Below are 19,113 nucleotides of genomic sequence, written 5' to 3'. Positions count from 1 at the left end.
ATGATATGCCTAGGAATATCTCGATATGCCCGATTTTACGATCTGCCGCCGACATGTCTACCACAGTGCTGCCGGGCGTATGCAGTCCGCAGCAAAATGTGATATGCGGACAAAACTTGTCCGCAATCATTCCCAGGACGCTGTTGGAGCTGGCGCGCACACGTCGCACCAGGGAATTTGAAAGGATTGCTGAGATTTTTAGCAAACGTTTTTGACCCAAACGGTGTGACTAGAAAATCATGTACATGGCCAATGTATCGCTATTTGTATTCGTATGTGCAGGGTTTTGGCAAAGATTATCAGCCTTTTATCGGCCACTGAACATAGGCCTCTCACACAGACACACATGTGGTCTGCTGTTATCATCGGGGGCACAATCTAATGCCCTAACAATGGACGCGGGTCAATCGATCGAGTACCAAGCTTTTATTAGGTCCGGTAGACAAAGGCATTATTACATACGTGCAATCGAATAACTTTCGGATAATCGAATTACTTTTACTAATGTATCTTTTTATATTTATGTTTCTAGGGTTAAGTAGCTACTTTTTTGAAGTTTTGCCCTCATGTCTTCCAATCTTAGTTTGACTAACTATAGGTATATAATGAATGGAACATACCTTGATGTGCAAGAAATCCCGCACCTCGAAGGAGATGGCGCTGCCGTGGACGGGCGAGTCGTCGTCCTCCGCGGCATTGTAAGACACGTTGGTGCGCACGGCGAACGCGACCGGCTTCGACTGGATACATACAAATAAACAACTTATCATACGATTATGAGTAGGTAGTACCGGTTTTCTCTTTATTTATTGCTCTCGTCTTCCTTTATGTGTATCCAAAATTCTCATATTGCTATTTGTCCATATTAAATTGTCTTTCACCTGTTAATGTTTGATCCTTTCGCATTTTCTCAAAGGTTGGCTGGAAGAGATCCCTTTTAGGGATAAGTTCGCCTTTATACATAACATTCTTATTTATGTTTTGTTTTTGTCCGTTTTATGTAAACCTGTTTATGTGCAATAAAGTGGCATACATTATGGCTTCTGCTGGCATGTACTAGAATCAACTTAGATCAACTAGGAATCAATTAGGCTGTGGAATGTAGAGAGAGGGCAATAGAGAGTACTCTCTCCAGGTGGGTGTTGAGCCTGAGGCCCGAAGTCCAATGAAATAGGGTTAGGACTCCTAACTTAGGAGTTGTACTTATTTTGCAACTGACATTCGGAACACCATAAGCGCGATGTATGGAAAGTATGGCGCTTCGGTCATCGAATCAAATAAAAGTTACAGTGGATTTATGATTTAAGGCTAGTTAACGCGAAGTTGTGTTTCCTACTGAAGGCGAATTTAGGGTATCTACATTATTTTTACTAATACCTATTTTCCATTAAATGCAACATTAATTAACGGGATTTGTTTAATATACATTCAAAGCTGGAATTTCTCTTACACTTTACAAATCTAATATACCTACAATTAAGGAATCTTTGATATTTACTTTCAGATGTGCACGTTGCGGAAAGTTTCCAAAAACTTGGAAATGTTCTCGGATATTTTGGAAAATTTCATGAATTCTCCAAAATATTACGGGCATAGTTTGTGAATACTTTTCCAAGTTTTTGGTAACTTTCCGCAGATTGCAAATCTGTACTTACTGTTTGGTATACGTATGTGAGAAGGTGAACTAAAGCGATTTATTAAGGCGTATCAAGATAGAGATGTCTAGACTGAATAAGATGTCTAGCCAAGTTAATAGATTTATCAATCACCCAGAAACAACGAATTCCATGTATTAACAAATCTTCATAGTTTATCTCAACAACTTTATTGGCACACAACACTAATCAATAGTCCAAAAAGAGCCAAACAGGAACAAAGGCAAAGGCCAAAAGCAAGTTTTATTTTTTCATCACTTTGTCCATCGCTTTTAAACCAAGCACAATGGTTCAACAAAAATGACTCATGTAGTTACAGCACATTAACTGACCACGGATAGCTCTTATCACCTTACAATAAGGTCTCCGAAAGGTAATTTAACAATTTTGCCGATGGTACTGTTATAGGCTGTTTCAGGCCAGAGAATGGTGTTGGCTTGGAGCCAATTACTTGAATCAATACCGGTCCAGCGGCGGTGTTTGTGGAGCGGCCAATCGGGCCAATTTGACCCTAATGGGCTGTGATCTGCTAGTTTACTCCTCGTTTCAGTTGAGGATGAATCAGACTAAGATAATTGCAATCGTGGATCTTATATGAGTCAGTCTGGATCGCGAGCATATGGTTCTGTAATCTCACCCGACTACAAACTTGGCTTAGTAACACAAAAATTAACGTCTCATATGTACGATGATCAAAAATCGTGGATTTAAACCTCTGTTGTGATTTATCGAGCAGAAAAAGTTGTACTCGATAAAAAAATGCAAAAAGATGGATAAAAATTCTGTCAGCTATCAAAGCCGAAAGGCGGACAACGCAGCTCAGGAGGAGTGGAAGGCATCGTCCCGTTGTGAAAGAAAGAGAGGCACATACCCGAGCCTTGTCGAGCTGGGAGAGAGCCTGCGCTTCCTTCTCTCGGCGCAGAGCCTCCTTGTCTTCGTCCAGCGACAGCTCCGACGAAGGTTGCGAATAGTTTGAATCCGCTGAGCCCTGGAATTGAGAAAGTTCATGTTTAGAAATATACACGGATACTGCACAGGATATTACTTACTAGCTGTAACAAATAAGATACCGATCCACCCAACTATAGTTCAGTAGTACAACGATGGTCCACAAGTTCAACACGTAATTAAATTAAATAAGTATCAATTACAATCTTCTTTTTAGCGTTGCCTGGGTTTTATCTACCTGACGAGTATTGTGAAAATGTTTTGCCGTAGAACTGCGATATATTCACATAATATAGATCTGGACGAAGATATGCGATAGTGTTGGACCATAGTAGGGATAATAAGATTTTGGACTAATATATAGTTGTGTGGTTTTACTGTACCTCATTTTTGGGCTACATAAGTCCCCAGCGACTGACGTGGGGACTACAGCCCAAACCCTGCTGTAAAATGAGGGGCTTGTAGTGAAACACTAAGACTGGTGATTTGATATTGCACTATGCAAGGAGGCTTATTCTGATTGTATTAACAGGTTACAGTTACAGTCCAGGTAACAGAATAAGCCTCAAGATCTTTGTACTTACTAACAAAAAAGGTGTCTCCCTAAAGCGAAAGGAATATATTGATCCAGTAACTAGTTGTCTCAACTTTTAACCACGACCTTGATGATTCTGTCTTCTGTAATTTATATAATGAAGCGAACCAACATTTGAAAATACTTAACTCAATTTAATTTAAGCTTAAAGGAGCTTAAAGCGCTGTGGGCGGGTCCCACATACAAACGTGTGATGCTTTATAGACATCGAAGTCTAGATTCGCAGATCTAGACTAGCTTATTATATTAGTCTGGGACTAATTTAATACTCAAGTAACGCTGCGACTCCCTCGGGCGTGCACTAGATTTAATTTAAAGACTTCATTCGATACACTTGGGGAGCTAAAATTGCATTAAATTGTTAATGCACTTTTGGTAAAGTATTTTTTCTTTAAAGTTTGCAGAAGGTTTGGTTTGGTTTGTTTGGTTTAGTTTGATATTTCGTCATATCATCTTCTCCATTTTTTTCTTAGCTAGTAGCCAATGTGTAAATCATACATTGATATATTGTACATTAGAATGAACCTATCATCGGACATAAACTATGGTAGGTTAATTTAACCCTTAAATTGGCATTGTGCATCACCGTCTAGGGTAACAGCACCAGTGACCAGCCAGGTACCAGTAGTCAGCCTTTTGAGTCGTTTATTGGTCATAAATATCTGGTATATTCGTTTAAACAAATCCCGAGTACTCAAATAGGAGCTTTGATTCCTCATTGGTTAATACGTCACACGACAGGTGCGGTGAGGGAACGGGGGGAAGAAATATACTCGTTCATACAGGTGCTGTTTGTCGACGAGTGCAATAGTGTCATGTTCGCCATATTTTTTACTGCACGTGGTGTTCTCTTAACAGGCAAGAAAAACTATGTTTTAATGTTAAAAGTTATTGTTTTTGTTAATGATTGGTTTATTTATTAGTTTATCTAATAAATTGCATTATATTTGAATGAAAATATCAATATTTCACTTATAAATTGAGGGGGCTGGCCACTGGATAACACTTTTTTCCAAAGAATCCAGTGCCCAGCCCCCCACGGCTGACCTTTGGGTTATTCGTTTATTATATTATTTTCGAGCCAATGCGACCGTTAGGACCGTTAAATTTACATTTTCAAATTTAGTTAGGCATGCCCTAGTCAATTTAAAGTAAAACCCAGTAGTCAGCCGCATTTGAAATAACGTTTTAATGCGGCTGAGCACTGGGTTTCGCGGATCCAGTACTCAGCCATTGACCTTGCTTGGTACGTCGCCGCCAAAAACATGTCCACATTTTAAAACCCTATCTCATTGAAATAAGGTTCAAAAGTGTATACATATTTTTGACGTTAACTATACATAACTATCATTTTGTTTTTTCCTGGTCGGTATATGACTTTGTTTATTAATGTTAATTAGATCTGCATAGACTCGATTAATTAATTTTTACCGAATACCTACTAGGAACATAATTAGATATTACCTGATTTACCTCGTTAATTTTTGACGGATTAATTATTAGAAAACAAATATTGCGATTCTTAGTTTGCAAGAATAGTGTTAGTTAATTAAGTACCTATGGCCAACAAATTTCGTGTCATAAGAATTGTATGTACTTATAAGATTTTTTTTATTAAATAAGTAAACAAGTAGGTAAGTAATACATATATGCAAAAAAATTATAAACTAAAATTAAAAACTACAACTAACTACAATAACTAAAATTATAAATAAAAAATAGATATTATTTTAACATCGTTGATTTTGATATATGCAAAAAATTATAAACTAAAATTAAAAACTACAACTAACTACAATAACGATAACAAAAATTATAAAGAAAAAATAGATATTATATTATCGTTGATTTTGATATAAATATTAGTGATTTTAATCTAATTATTATGAATAGTTTATATAGGCCGAGTACTGGGTACACAGAGGCTGCTTACTGGATTTTGGAGGCTGACTACTGGAGAAAAGTGCCACTTTTTGTTTAAACTTAATTAGAGATATTATAAAGATGATTGTTATTTCTTTAAATATTTGGTTTTAAAACTATGATAAACAATTGATCTAACCATGTCATTTGTTTAATTATCCGACTAATCCTGTAGAAATGCCGAACGTTCAAACTTAAAAAAGTCGTTATAAGGCTGACTACTGGTGCCTTTACCCTACGTTAGTTAATAAAAAATCCTGTCATAAATATATCGAATTATCTAAGCTTTTATTGTCAGAAACTACTTAATAATGATGTTATGAATAGTACTAAAATATGTGATATGGCAAAAAATTGAAATTAACGTCACTATCAAAAAATCTGATCAAAGCGCCGACGCTCGCCAGTACCTCTTATAAGTTTTATTAAATTTTAATAAATTTTCTGTATGGAAGTTATAATTATTATGTTTTGTGTTTTATAAGAAAATAGTAAAGTATATGAATAATTGGTCATTTTGTGTGCATAAGGCATAATAATAAAGATAATCACTGGTAAATAGGAATGTACACCACAGTTACCGTTGACAAGTTTGTAAATATGTACTTACATTCAACCACGGTAACCACCGTGTACGTTGCCAACTACACGGTAAATAAACATAGGTAACCACGGTGTACATTACCAACTTATCTGTACTTAACTTTTGTTTTGAAACTAACGATTTTGCATGTCCTTCTTTATTTAAAATATTTTTAAGCAGTATGCTTTCCTTTCTTTGTCTGTAGTACTTAACACTGTGTAGATCGCATAAGATTTTGGCTTTAATTCCCGTAAAAAAATTATGTTCTGATGATGAATCTGACTGATTCCGATGAGGAGCCTACACGCATTCACACAATTCTATTCTGATGATAGCGGGTCTCTATTGTTTCCCAAAAAAAGTATTGTTTGTCCGCATTTTCGTTAGTCATAATTTGTTTGGTTCAGATACGCGTTACTTTTCAGGATTGCTATAAAACAAACCTAACATAACCTATCTATAGGATAACCTTACAAAAGTCCTGAAAAATTAACGATTTAAGTTTTATGACTAAGTAATGAAAATATGACAAACAATACATTACGACTTAAAACTTTATGTGAAACAAAGGGACCCCCGATAAATAATATAATCAAGCACGATTTAATTCTGAAAGCACGTTGATTGTCTTTCGACCATATTAGAGGAAGTTCTACATTCTCCATCTACAGTTATTTATGATGCCTTGCCCACATTAAACTCTGTCCGTAGCCACGCCATCTACCAACACTTGAACACTCATCGCCATTAACTACTAGGGTAACAAGAGCTTCATATAAACACGAAAAACAAAATTAGATACAGCTTTAGGTTACCTACTTTTAGAACTTCCGGTTTGAGCTATTCTGAAGGACATTGTAAAGCGACGAAGATTGGTAACCGATGAAATAAAAGTTGAGAAACTGTGGCATAACAAAAAAAAATACAAAAGGTTGTGAAATAGAGTCCTACAGACAGTTTTTGGTTTAACAACTTGGGGCATTTTCCGGAGAATGGACCGAAAAATGTATGCTGTATAGGGAATGACGAAGTTTTATTGCATCAAATGCAATATGCTCCATTGTTTCATCGTCGGAGAAACAAAAAAACTAAATTGCCTTTGACAGTTCCACACTAAATGATGTTTTTTCATAATTATTTACGTTAATTTTTATATAATATTTTACTGGCTTCTTGGCAGCGGTAACCAGCGTGTACATACAAGAATGTTACTTTCCTTGTTATAAAATTGGCAACGTGCATAGTGATGTACATAGATTTTCCGAAAAACTAATAATACTGGATTTTTTTTACATTTTTCTGTAGACCCCCAGACGGTATTAAATAAAGGTATGCTACTATATTACTTGTTTTTACAAATTTTTACTCTTGCCAATTTAAGGGTTAAATTAACATCTACATCTAAAATATTATATATCTCTCTCTTTTTACATCAAATAATAGACGAGGATATAACTTTCCGGATCTTAGACTAAATGCTACGGAACTATCTACGGCGTAGCGCTAAGGAGTGAAATGCGCAGTGAAAAAGTTCTGTAATTTGAAAACTTTCAACTTCAATAAATAAATTATGCTATAGGAACTAGAGGATAAATTTATTTGAACTTACTATCAGCTAAGTTACAGTCGTAGTCGTAATGCTTTGTAAAGGTGAAATAATAACGTGACGTGAGAAACCATGAATGGGTAAAGATAGATAGATAAAGCCTTTAAGACTAAGAAGAAGAATAAGAATATTTAATTTGCAATAAACACATATTTCCTTATTATGAAACTCGTTTCTGCGTGCAACGCAATCTACTGGGACTTTTGAGTCTCAAAGCAATAACCAACGAAATTTCAAACTAATCCCTAGAAATGAGGTTGACCAGCGCAAAGCCTATATGAGCGCGAGTATGTTATGCTGTTTAGTAATAAATTCTCTAGAGTCATCCCTTTATTTATTAAACCAAATCCTTTGGAGCTTATGGTGCCATAGGTATAGTTAGAAGATCTCTAAGAGGATAATAAAAAACCTAACAGATCAATTTCGGCGGTAAAAGTTATCTCTAAGTATTTTTTCAGTAGGTACCTACTTGGCCAGTAGCCTTTAGTTTTCATGCATACAAATGCGATGCCAGCAAACAAATTAAAACTAAAGATTAGCGACACATAGTAAGCGTGAACATTGGCATTTTGCGACATAAAAAAAAAACACAAGTTAACTTTAAGCATGTTTTTTTTTATCTATAATGCACCTATAGTAGATTAGTTGCTAATTTGCATTTCGTTGCATATTCTCGAAGCCCTTTTGAATTTGGAACTTTCTCTTATTGTTGCTGGCGACTTCTAGCGCTGATGCATAAATGAAAATGAATCTCACGCAGGTGAAAATAGTAAGAAGGTGAGAATTATAAATTTAAAATGCATACAGTTCCATGCAGTGAGTGTTCCTGTGTATGTGGCCAATGGTCATAGGGTGACATAGTTATTGGCCAGTATATAATAATTGGCCACTCTTAATAATGTTTCAATTGGCTTGTTTCTTTCCGATTTGTAAGGAGTGGCCAATTACTATATACTGGCCAATTACTTAAAGCAGTCACCCTACCTCGCGAAAAGCGATAGAAATTGCTTACCAATATTTTGTAGTTGGTCATTGGGTGCGGGTGCGGGCTGCATGCAACGTACACGGACAGTCAGACGAGCATGCCGACAAGTGGTATTTGTTATGTAGGACAGTGGGAAGTGGCTGTGTGGTTCAGAAGTCAGTACATGTACAGGGTGCGTCAACCGTGTGCCATTTTTACGTTCTGTTGTTCATTGTTTCGGTCTGATTTAATGTTATTTTAATTAACTACCTAAATATGCATTTTTGTGGTAGTTACTTGTATCCCTTTCCATAATGGGTCATCTATCATATGTTACCTACTTGAACGTGTAATATCTTTTTTTCTAAGAAACATGGATACTGTTGTTGGCCCCTGGCTACCGGGACATAAATACAACATAAATAGTTAATCCACCAATTTTTTACTTGATGTTTAAACCTATGTACTCGTAAAAATTTAATATTTTTTCACTATTATTTTAAATATTAGTAAGATGTGTATATGTACTCTTAATGGTATATGTATGTACCTATTTACTTAAAATAATATATACATCATAATAATGGAACTAGATATATTTAATTTGAATTGGCTAAGGATTTTTGTTTCTAAAGTTTATTAAAAATCAAAAGCGTATGTATTATGTCATAGTAAGTTTCATGATATCATAGAGAAAAAAATACATAGCTTGCTCACTCCATACATCAGTTTTAGTACCAAAAAGACTATTAGCATCTAACATCGAGTAGCGGAACTATCAGTACTGCTACTTGACAATAGATGTAGCACCGACCGGAAAGTCTTATCTCAACAGCATAAGACTCGATGCTAGATGTAGACACTGAAATTAATAGTCTGATGTATGGAGTGAGCACTCTTGTCTTACTATATTTTTTTATGATGATATGGATGGTTAGTTACCTAACTGATTTAATTTAAATAACTTAGTACCATAAACACTGTCTACTAAGTCTAGTATATAAAGAAGAAGACTAGAAAGTAAAGGAAAGGAAAACAACAGTAAGAAAAATAAAATGTCTAAAAGAGTTAGTGTGAGAAATATGTGGGTATGATTTCAAAGTAGAATTTAATATTGTAAAAAAAGTATCTAGTTAAGTAGAAATATTAAACAAATAAAAACTATCAAACTACAAAACTAAACTCAAACCACCGCGCTTACCTCAGCTACAGCTCAACACCAAATAAAAAAAAAAACAAAATAAAATCGACGAATCAGTTAAATCAACGACGTATTTTAATTTGTCTACATATCCGGGCAGTCTTAGGCCCGAGCTCGCAGGTTTGACTGGAGGCTCCGGCGGCGGCAGCGCGGCGGGCCGGCGGGTCGAAGCGTGACGTCACCACCCCCTTCCCCCTGAATATTTTACGCCCAAAAACGGCCCAGCGCTATTTTTCGGTGACATTTGTGCGGCTATTCCGTTGTATTTTGTTGTGAATGCAAGTTTTTGCCGCTTTGCGGATGTTTGGCGTCGCGTGGTTTGGAAAAGCATTGGCGTCCATTTTATAATGATTGGCGTTCAACGAATTTTAAGCCTTGTTCATAAAAACAGAAGTCCATGCTCGATAATTCTGGTTTTCAACTATATATTTTATTTATTCGTAGCGTTCGTAATCTGACTTTTATTCATAGCTTTCAGCAGGGCCGTAAATAATTTCATTCAGATATCAATGAGTATAGTGTTACATAAAATTTTACAACATTTAAGCAAATACCTAAGCAAAATAAATACAGTTGGCAAACAATGCTTAAACCACTTTCCATCATGTTTTCGGATCAATTCTACTTCTGGAAAGTCACCAAAACGCATTATGGCAAACCTTACTGACAGTACAAGAGTGTAACTGCATAATTGACGTCAGAATGACGTAAAAAAGAGCCTCCATTAATTATAGCCTGACTTGTGACCTATTTTAAAGGAAGCCATGCACCAATAGTTCGGCTTTTCAAATTGACGCGTGACGTTAGGCTTATTTTCAGTGCAACATAGTACCGGTATCGTGGTCGCGTTTTTATCACCTGTCATGTGATGCGTCACTTTCGCACTTACATACTTGTTGGAACGTGACAGGCATGGTGACAAATGATAAAGAGCCGGCCATCTTAGCCCTTCAGGTTACCCCATAAAATGTCAAAAAATGTTTATGTTATTTTTTTTACTTGACATGTATGTATTTTAAAAAGTGTTATAAAAATTTTATCTTCAAATTATTCTCCTTTTGACTTTGATACACAAACGCAAACGTCTGTTAAAATTATCAACAGAGGCTGCAATAAAATAAAATGACAACTGTAAAACGTGCCTAATTTGCTCCTTGGTGAGTAACTATACTCCAATTAAAAAAATGGCTTATCGTTTATTATATCCAACCATGATATTTCTATATTATTATTTATATACTCAGATAAACGAAATTGTATATAATTTTTGAATTGCTACTTTAGTCATAAAATTAATCTCTTTTCTTGGCGGGGTCTATTAATTTGGCGCACAATGGGGTGACTTTACACCTCTAAGTGAACTAGGTAGGAGCAAAAATACCCCCAACAATGAGTATGTTGTGCCCCGTATTCAAAGCTTCGTTTTATATAAAACAACATTTAATAAAGTTGATTTACCGATGAAATATGTCACATGGGATGTTCTTCTTCATATTCAATTTGTCTGAATATTTAAATGAGGAACAGTTTAAAAAATATTCAAAATTTCCTTAAAGTGGAGCCAATTTTATGACACCATAAGATTGTGAACCCGTTAGTTTATAATCTAACGTAGGTTAGGAGGTTAATATGACGAGTGTTTACAATTTTACGGTGACATATGTAATATATAGTTAAGACGCGATATTGGAATGTAAGACTAAAGTTATTACTCTTTTGGACAATGGTTAACAGATAATTAGGCTTTATAGCCCTTTATAAGTATGTAAAAAAGAAAATACTTAGTACTTAATTACTTTTTATATGACCTAAATTCTCTCGGTCCTCAAAATATTTTTCATGATAAGATACTAGACTTCACTAGAGCATAGGTAATTTACATTTGACTAGAATCTTCGTAAGCTTATTAAGCACATACGCACTAACTATTAAATATAAAAAAAGGAATTGTAGAATGTTTTGCAACCAAACTAAGAAAGCAAGAGCAACCAAGGAACTACATCTCGGATCTGCGACAGATCTCCCCGATAGGATTCCTTGAGGAGTCGGGCCGTCAGGACTAGCCCCCCACCCCCCGTCTCGCAACATAGACGCCAGTCGTAGAGTTGCGTCATGTATGAGATGAAAGGACGGGCGACTGACAGGTCACTATGGGCTATTGCTCAACCAACGTCATGAACAGCCCTAGTAGCACGGTCGCATTTTTATCGTTTGTCACAATTAGGGTTTGCAATCCGGATCCGAAATGTATGAAATTATCCGGATCTGGATCCGGATCCGCGGATCTTCCCATACATTTTGGATCCGTCGTGCAAACCCTAGTCACAATGCCTGTCACGTTCTAACAAGTATGTAAGTGCGAAAGTGACGGGCATAGTGATAGTCGAAAAAATGGAACCGTGCTGAGCCCGCAGGATGATTAAAAAGAATTGGATAAGATCTGTAATTCAGTTTAAGTTTCTTCATCAAGACATTATAAAAGGTACCCGGTTATTCGGTGCTGTTCACTTTTAAAAACGGCAAGCCACGCACGCGCACTTGGCCGCATAGTTCTGTCGATCCAAGTTCATTGAGACGTAAACATTGGAGCGCGAGCGCGGACAGTAAGATACACAATACATAATATGTGTCTTTTGGTAGATCTTATCACGTTGAATTGTTTCACACCAGTTTCACACAAATGGTTAGTGAACTCTATTGATGGTCACCTTAAGGGTAACTTGGTAATTCTTCATCTTTATCATCAGTCTATGTGTATATCCGACTGCTGGATACAGGCCCTTCTTGTCTTTTCTCTCCACTTCGCGTAATCGGACGTGTCGTCTATTAAAACGTCGCAACCACTCATGTCTTTTGCTATAGTATCTACCCACCTCATCTTCGGTCTTTCTCTTCCTCTGGACCCAACAATGTTCAGATCTATCATGTTGTCTATATGCTAGGCTAATTGGGAATTAAAACCAGTGGTTGAATTTGCCTGACTCTCACGCAGTTTAGCAATTTTTCTTGAGCTCATTGGGAAGAGGAAAGCGAAAATAACTCAGACTTATACCTACTTAGGTATATTTTTGACTTGCCGTAAAAAGACTGATGGAGATTTTATAAATAAGTACCTAGGTAACTTTGAATTTATCTATGTAAGCACTAGTCAGGTTAGTTCACAATGAAAATCAGCCAAACGACAAATATGAATTAAGCATTTTTTGTAGATTTAAAATTTTCAATAGGCTGCTCAAACACTTTCGTACACTCGTACAGTGAGATGGGGCCTATTTTAAATGCTTTGTATGCCTATCTGTGTGAGATGTAGACAGATGCTAACGATGATGAGTGGCGGGTAATTAATAAATAGTGGAATATGAGCCATGACTTACGTTAAAAGTTGGCTTTATAGTAAAATTCCTTCTTTCGACAGTGTACAGACCTACATAAGTCATGAACATTCTATACAAATAAATTGCGTTGCGTTCAACAGCTATAAAAACAAAACAACACCGAATGCAACTTCAAGCTACACCCATTTTAGACTTTATTTACACCATTCAAGTTTGATATTTGAACGACACAACACAACTCGATTTGTTACAATGTACTAATAGCAACACATCTGACTCAATAGTCATATGTAGACCTTATCTCCTTGCAATAAGGTTTACGAAAGGACAGAAAACTGAGTCAAAGATTGTTAGCCTGCATAGTGCGTACGGAAGTCGCAGTGGGCTTTACTGCCCTATTTCACAGGTATTTGAATCATATTGAAATCATATCAGTTAGCTGTCATTCATAATTGATTTTTTGATTTTCAATGTAGGTACTTAAGTAATTACAATTTTTCCTTGTCTTAATTGATAGCATTTTGCGTCAATCAGACCTTTCAACGAAAGGAAATTTGTGGTTAAATTATTGCCATCTGCACTAGTATAGTTCCCTATAGTGCATTATTAATTAGTAGGTAGTGTATTAACCCTGGTATTACGCGACGCCTTACTATTTAACACTGAACAAAACTATTTCAAACCGCCAGACGTACAGTAAACATAATCGGAACGTAAGTCGTAAATTCCACCGTATGATTTGCGGCCTTGCCTTCATTTATTCGCATATTGTTTTATAATTAGCTCAATCTGACGGAGTTTCCCGCGAGAGCCCTGAGCATCATGAGACGATCAAGCGTGCTCTGCGTGCTTATCAATCACATACGATGAAAATCATAATTTACCATTTTAGATCTCGATTGATATGATTTATTTGCTCAATTTTGGTAAATCGATTTATCGTACCGTGTTATTGACAATTACTTCTTATTGTTACATTTTTGTCTTCCCTTTGGCAAAACATTGGACCATAGATCGAATTCGCATGTGCTGAGTAGAACCGTGGCTTCTGGGGCAAGAAAGGGGCAAGAAATTTCTTGAGCGGCGTGGCTGCTGATAGATAGAGCCTCTAAAGTGGTCTAAAGGATTAAAGGCTAAAATAAATGTCACTATTGACAGCTGACAGATCATATCCATAAAAATTTGATAGCATTACTGTACGAGTTGACCTTCGTAGCATGCATGAGTGGCCTTGTTTTTTAGATCACTGGCTATGAGTTTTACCAAAATTGCACTGAATGAAGAATCAATAACAAAAAAGGACTAAGTATAAACTACAAACATATCGTGCTTATTATAATCCAACATAAGCGGATCATATGGCAATGGTGATATCATGCAATTTGAATTTAAATATGTTATACAACTAGGCATCTCAAACAACGTGAATGACGGGTAAAGCGTCATGATAGTGGCCTTTTCAATTCTTAGGAAGCAAATACATCAAGGGTAGAAATAGGAACGCTGGATGAATCACGCAGGGATTCGTAAACATTCATTTTGCTAGTCAAGGTTGCTAATAAACGCATTTATGACTGTCGTAACAAACATGTGTCTGGTTCTTGTTCATTTGTTTATGCGTGAGACGGGAAGCATGCATATGTAGTACCGCCATATGACATTAGCCTAATCAATGAAAATAAAACAAATGACTTTCGTTTAGTGAAATTCGTACGTAGCAAACGCATAGGTACTTTAAATTTCTGCTAAGATGCGTTAATTTTGGATTAAGTTGGAATATTTGGGTTTGGCTGCGAGTAGTGGTGGTAGTAGTGGTGTTTAACTGTTATATGTGTGTTAGAAATATAGATAATATAGATATGTAAATACATAAACTCTGTATATGAGGGAGAAAAAAGTGCCCTTCATACTTTACACGTACCTAATCATTATGTATTTTCTGAAAAAACTAGTGTAGGATGAACCTTATTTGGTAAAATTCTACCAGAATTTTTCACTGTAGGTTATATATATTTGAGGAATTGCCAGGAGCTTCTTGCTGAAATTTGCGCTTTTTTGGTTTCGACTCTTCAAGGAACATAAGGAACCATGATGTAATTGTAATTGACTCGGATAAATAAATAAATAAATAATATACCAATATCAGGTACATAAGTAATAAATGAACTATATGAAGTATATTTTGGAAAGTAGACATATACTAACAGGAACTTGCTGTTTTAGCTCACTCGAGCAACATACTTGACGAATGATGTAATTGTAATAGATTCGGACAAACACTCTATTGTGATTGGCCAATAACAACGATGCAAATAGTTTTATATACGCTCGTAAGTAATGTTTCGTTTGTGTCTATTACTATAAATATAAAGCGTTCGTGTGTTTAACTCATTTAAGGCGTGGCTTCTTATTCTGGTAGAACAACAAATAAGTCTGGTTAAAAGACTACGAGATAAGAAACTAAATGGATTTAAACTAGTAAGTCTAGTAACTATTCAGCATGTAGGTACAAAATAGAGCTTTTTAGAGAAAAAAACTGAAATAGATCTCGCATGGGGACTAAAGAAAAGATGATCAAGCCATCAGTATAAGATTACTCTTTAGATTAGGTTTTGCTTGTGTCTAAACTTTTAATATGGGTGGATACTGCAATGTAATTCACTACAGGCAAAAAAAGGATCTAAATCCAAGTAAAACGTCCGTAGTAGTGAGCTTTCAAGAGACTACATACAACTGAGGCTTATGTCTGTGTTCAATGTAAAAACAAAGAACATCGCAGAACACCACAGACCATCACGGACGACAAGTTGACATGTTTCAGCCCCTAAACGGTCACCACAGTTACTTGTGTAAGTAACCTACCTAATGTTTGCATGGGAATATTTCCGCATTACATCAACCAAGCATATGTTCCACTCCCTTCACAAAACGTCGCATGTGAACCTAAACATGCATACACTTAGGCTTTTTTATCCAAGGGCAACACCCTTCAGCTTTACACGCGATTATCAATACCGTACTGATAAGTACTACGTAAACAACTCCATACCGACCTTAGGCGTAACTATTAAAACACTTTAAAGATCACAAACACAACAAACACTATCTGCGCGCGCACCTGCGTGAACAACTTGTTGTATCCATGGCCTTGGTTATAGATCATCCGGCATGGCGGCGGTTGGTGGCCACTGCGGACCACCAGCGGGATGGCGTCGGGGTCGGCCGTGGTGCACGCGCGGCGGCGCGCGAGGCCGCGGGCGAACAAGCCCGACGCGCGATGCCCGAGCCCGAGCCGCCCCGACGCCGGCGGTGAATGGGTGCGCGCGCACGCGGTTCATCAACCGTACGCCAAGATTAAACGATTACTGGAGTGACAACTAGGTCACCTTAGAGAGCGGTTCCTGTACGTGGACGTAAATGTCATTAACAAGTACGCACTTTTTGTGTAAAAAAAAACAATTGGGGCAAAACAAGGAAAAATGCCGTTTGGGCTGAAAAACGCATTTATTACCAAATGAGCTTTGTTCGCTAGGCTGCTCGATTAGGACAAATGATAACTCGATTAGAATGAAAGATATATACTTACACCTAGTACTACTAAATGTTCTGTTTCGGTAGTGACGCAGCTTATGAAGCGGTTAGTCCCGGGCTCGAATCCTGGTAAAGGCATTTGTATGTGTGTTTATCACATATATTATTTTATTCCTGAGCTGAGTTCGTCTGTAGGTATATCAAGGTCTGTTTGTGATTGTTCTCATAATATTTATTTATTTATGCTAGACTTGATTAATACCCTTGATTAATAATATTGATTTGGACTACAAAATGCCATGACCAGATTACCAAACCGTAATTCGTGAGTAACACCCCTGAACTAGTACCATTTTTAGTGGACGTAAGGCCAGTCCTGAGATATATGTTAAATGGATTTAACAGACAGTAAGATTACAATATCCATATTATAATTAAACTTTTTAGGGTTATTTCGGCTTATTTACGATTTAAAAGGTTAAATTATTCCAAATAATCGTCGTTCGTTTCGCCATGGAAAAATCGCATCTGTAACTATTAACATAAAGCCCACACTTTCGAGATTCCTTCAGCCGGTGGCAATGTCACCGATCTTCCGAAACACGAAACGGAGCAGGCTTCGTTCTGATGTCAGCCTAAAAGCCTTTACTACTCTATTATCCTAAGTATTATGCTTCAATTTTGTAGGCGTCAAAACTTACGTTATCGTCTGAGATAAATCGGCAAGTATGAAAAGTAAGGCAATGTGATAGCTTACACAAAACACCCTACGTAAAGTATGTACCTACTTAGTGAAAGAATTAGTTTCACTTTTTGGCTGCAGAGAGTGACGAAAACGGACTCCCAAGTCTAAACATAACCCTCCCTTCCGTGACGAAGAAAATAGGTCAAACAAATCAGGTTCATTGATGCGTATCCTTGCGAGTTCCCTTGATTTATATCGCACAGTTGCCATCGGATACATCGGATCGGCCGAGGTGCTCAAAAATATCTGAAGCACTCTAGCGCCTTGACAATAGAGGCGTGTAGAGATATTTGTGAGCACCTTGGCCGCCCCGATATATCTGATGGCGACTATCGTACGTATCTACAGTTATTGAGATGCATCATTGCCCGGATATATGGGTGATAATACGCGGGATGTTTGGGCGGTAGCAATTGTCGTAAAATTTAAAAAGTAAATTGAGTAATGCATGGGTGCTTTGAAAGAAAAATTTGAGAAAAGGGAAAAAGTAGGGATGCACAATTGTGCAAGGTTTTTGGCAGAGGGGTAATCTCTTAAAGGCGATTCCGTTTCTTAAATGCTCTAAGGTCAGCCCTGTAAACAAGTCACTATAATAGCAATGCACTTGTGACCCGCTTTCGACCCGACGCTTTGGGCGCGCGGCGGTAAGGGTGAACGGGCTTAGCCCGGTAGCAAATGTAGAAATCGGCAAATACCAATCGAAAATTAAATAATTTAGGGAATGATCTGTGTGATCTCTTTTATCATGTGAATACTTTAAATTCGCAAAAGTATCCTTGTATTGAATAATTTTACGGTTTAGACTCACTTGTTTTAAGTCACACACAACATCCACAAACATCCGAAACATGTCGCACGAGTAACTTAAAACAAGTGAGTCTAAACAGTAAAATTATTCAATGTTAGTATGTCTCACAACAGTTTAAATTCGAGTATCCTTGTAGGTACAACGAGCTGCAAAATTCCATGGACATATATCAACGGCTTATCATGAAAACTGGCACAAGGCACAACTCAAAATGAAATGCTATTGTATTTAATATTCTATCTTTTACTGGTAAGGTTTAAAATCGAATGGTATTGCGTTTTGTTTTGTGCCACTCTGTTCATGATAAGCAATGATATTATAAATGGAATAATTTATTAAGTGGACATGCACTTTAGCAGCTGGCTGTACATTTTTTAACACAGAATTAAAATGAGTCAAAAGGTCTTCCGTCTCTCCCTACTCTCCCTAGACGCTTACCTAAATACAACGCTATGAATAAATCCCGATCCATCTCCGATGTAAATTATTGAAATAGTTGTATAGTTGAACTAAGATTTAGGGCCCGATTCAGATTTTGTAATAGACATCTATTAGACATCGCCAAGATACGATAACGATATGTTTAAGATCTAACCTGTCAAATTTGACATTTCCGCGATTCTGAAGATACTCTTGAACAATTTCCACAAGATATGACTTAGAGATCCAATTCACATCTAATAGATATCTAACACGATCTATCGTGAAAGTGACATTGGTTGCCCGAATTGCGCTGCAAAAGAGAACTAGTTGAAATCTAAACTATAACGTATCTAGAATGGATCTAGTACGTGTCGTCTCTTGTGAATATCTTGAAGTTCGAATACGGCAGTTACTGTGATTAGGCAAAAAAAGTTAACTATAGTTAGGTATTAGTAAATAAATTCATTAATGGGCAATTAGGTTATAAGTTATCCCGTAAAAACTCAAATTAAATGCAATAAAAAGGTTGTTCGATGGTTAATTTATACATATTAAGTTGAAGACACTGAAACCTTACTTGGACCACGAGCAATCATTTATGTATTTACGTATGGACATTTCAAATGGGTACAAAAATAGAATCTACAGACTGGCGGGTCAAACGTTCCGAAATAGCTCTCCAAATTAAGGCTGCCTTCGGTGTATAGCGCGGAACTGGGGCGGTCTGATTAGGCATCATCTGCAACCTTAACTGCCCGGAATTCTTTAATAACTTAACAAACCGGTCAAGTGCTAG

General features: G+C 36.8%; 1 protein-coding gene across 12 annotated transcripts in view; it reads right to left on the bottom strand.

Moving 5' to 3' along the window:
* Positions 1-19,113, bottom strand: part of LOC134647786 (voltage-dependent L-type calcium channel subunit beta-2) — a 197,056-nt gene that overhangs the window by 13,380 nt on the left and 164,563 nt on the right. For 10 of the 12 annotated variants that reach the window (XM_063502098.1, XM_063502102.1, XM_063502104.1 and 7 more), the window contains 2 exons: positions 2,527-2,643; positions 621-740 (listed from right to left, as the gene is read on the bottom strand). In XM_063502098.1, the coding sequence (XP_063358168.1) occupies positions 621-740; positions 2,527-2,643 (237 nt within the window). Of the gene's footprint in view, positions 1-620; positions 741-2,526; positions 2,644-15,928; positions 16,144-19,113 lie in introns of those variants that run through there. The other 2 variants (XM_063502108.1, XM_063502107.1) reach the window with 2 other exon arrangements.

Source organism: Cydia amplana, chromosome 5, assembly GCF_948474715.1.
Source record: "Cydia amplana chromosome 5, ilCydAmpl1.1, whole genome shotgun sequence".
NCBI classification, from domain to species: Eukaryota; Metazoa; Arthropoda; class Insecta; order Lepidoptera; family Tortricidae; genus Cydia; species Cydia amplana.
The sequence above is the reverse complement of the archived record's forward strand: the minus strand, read 5'-3'. Positions and strand labels throughout refer to the sequence as shown.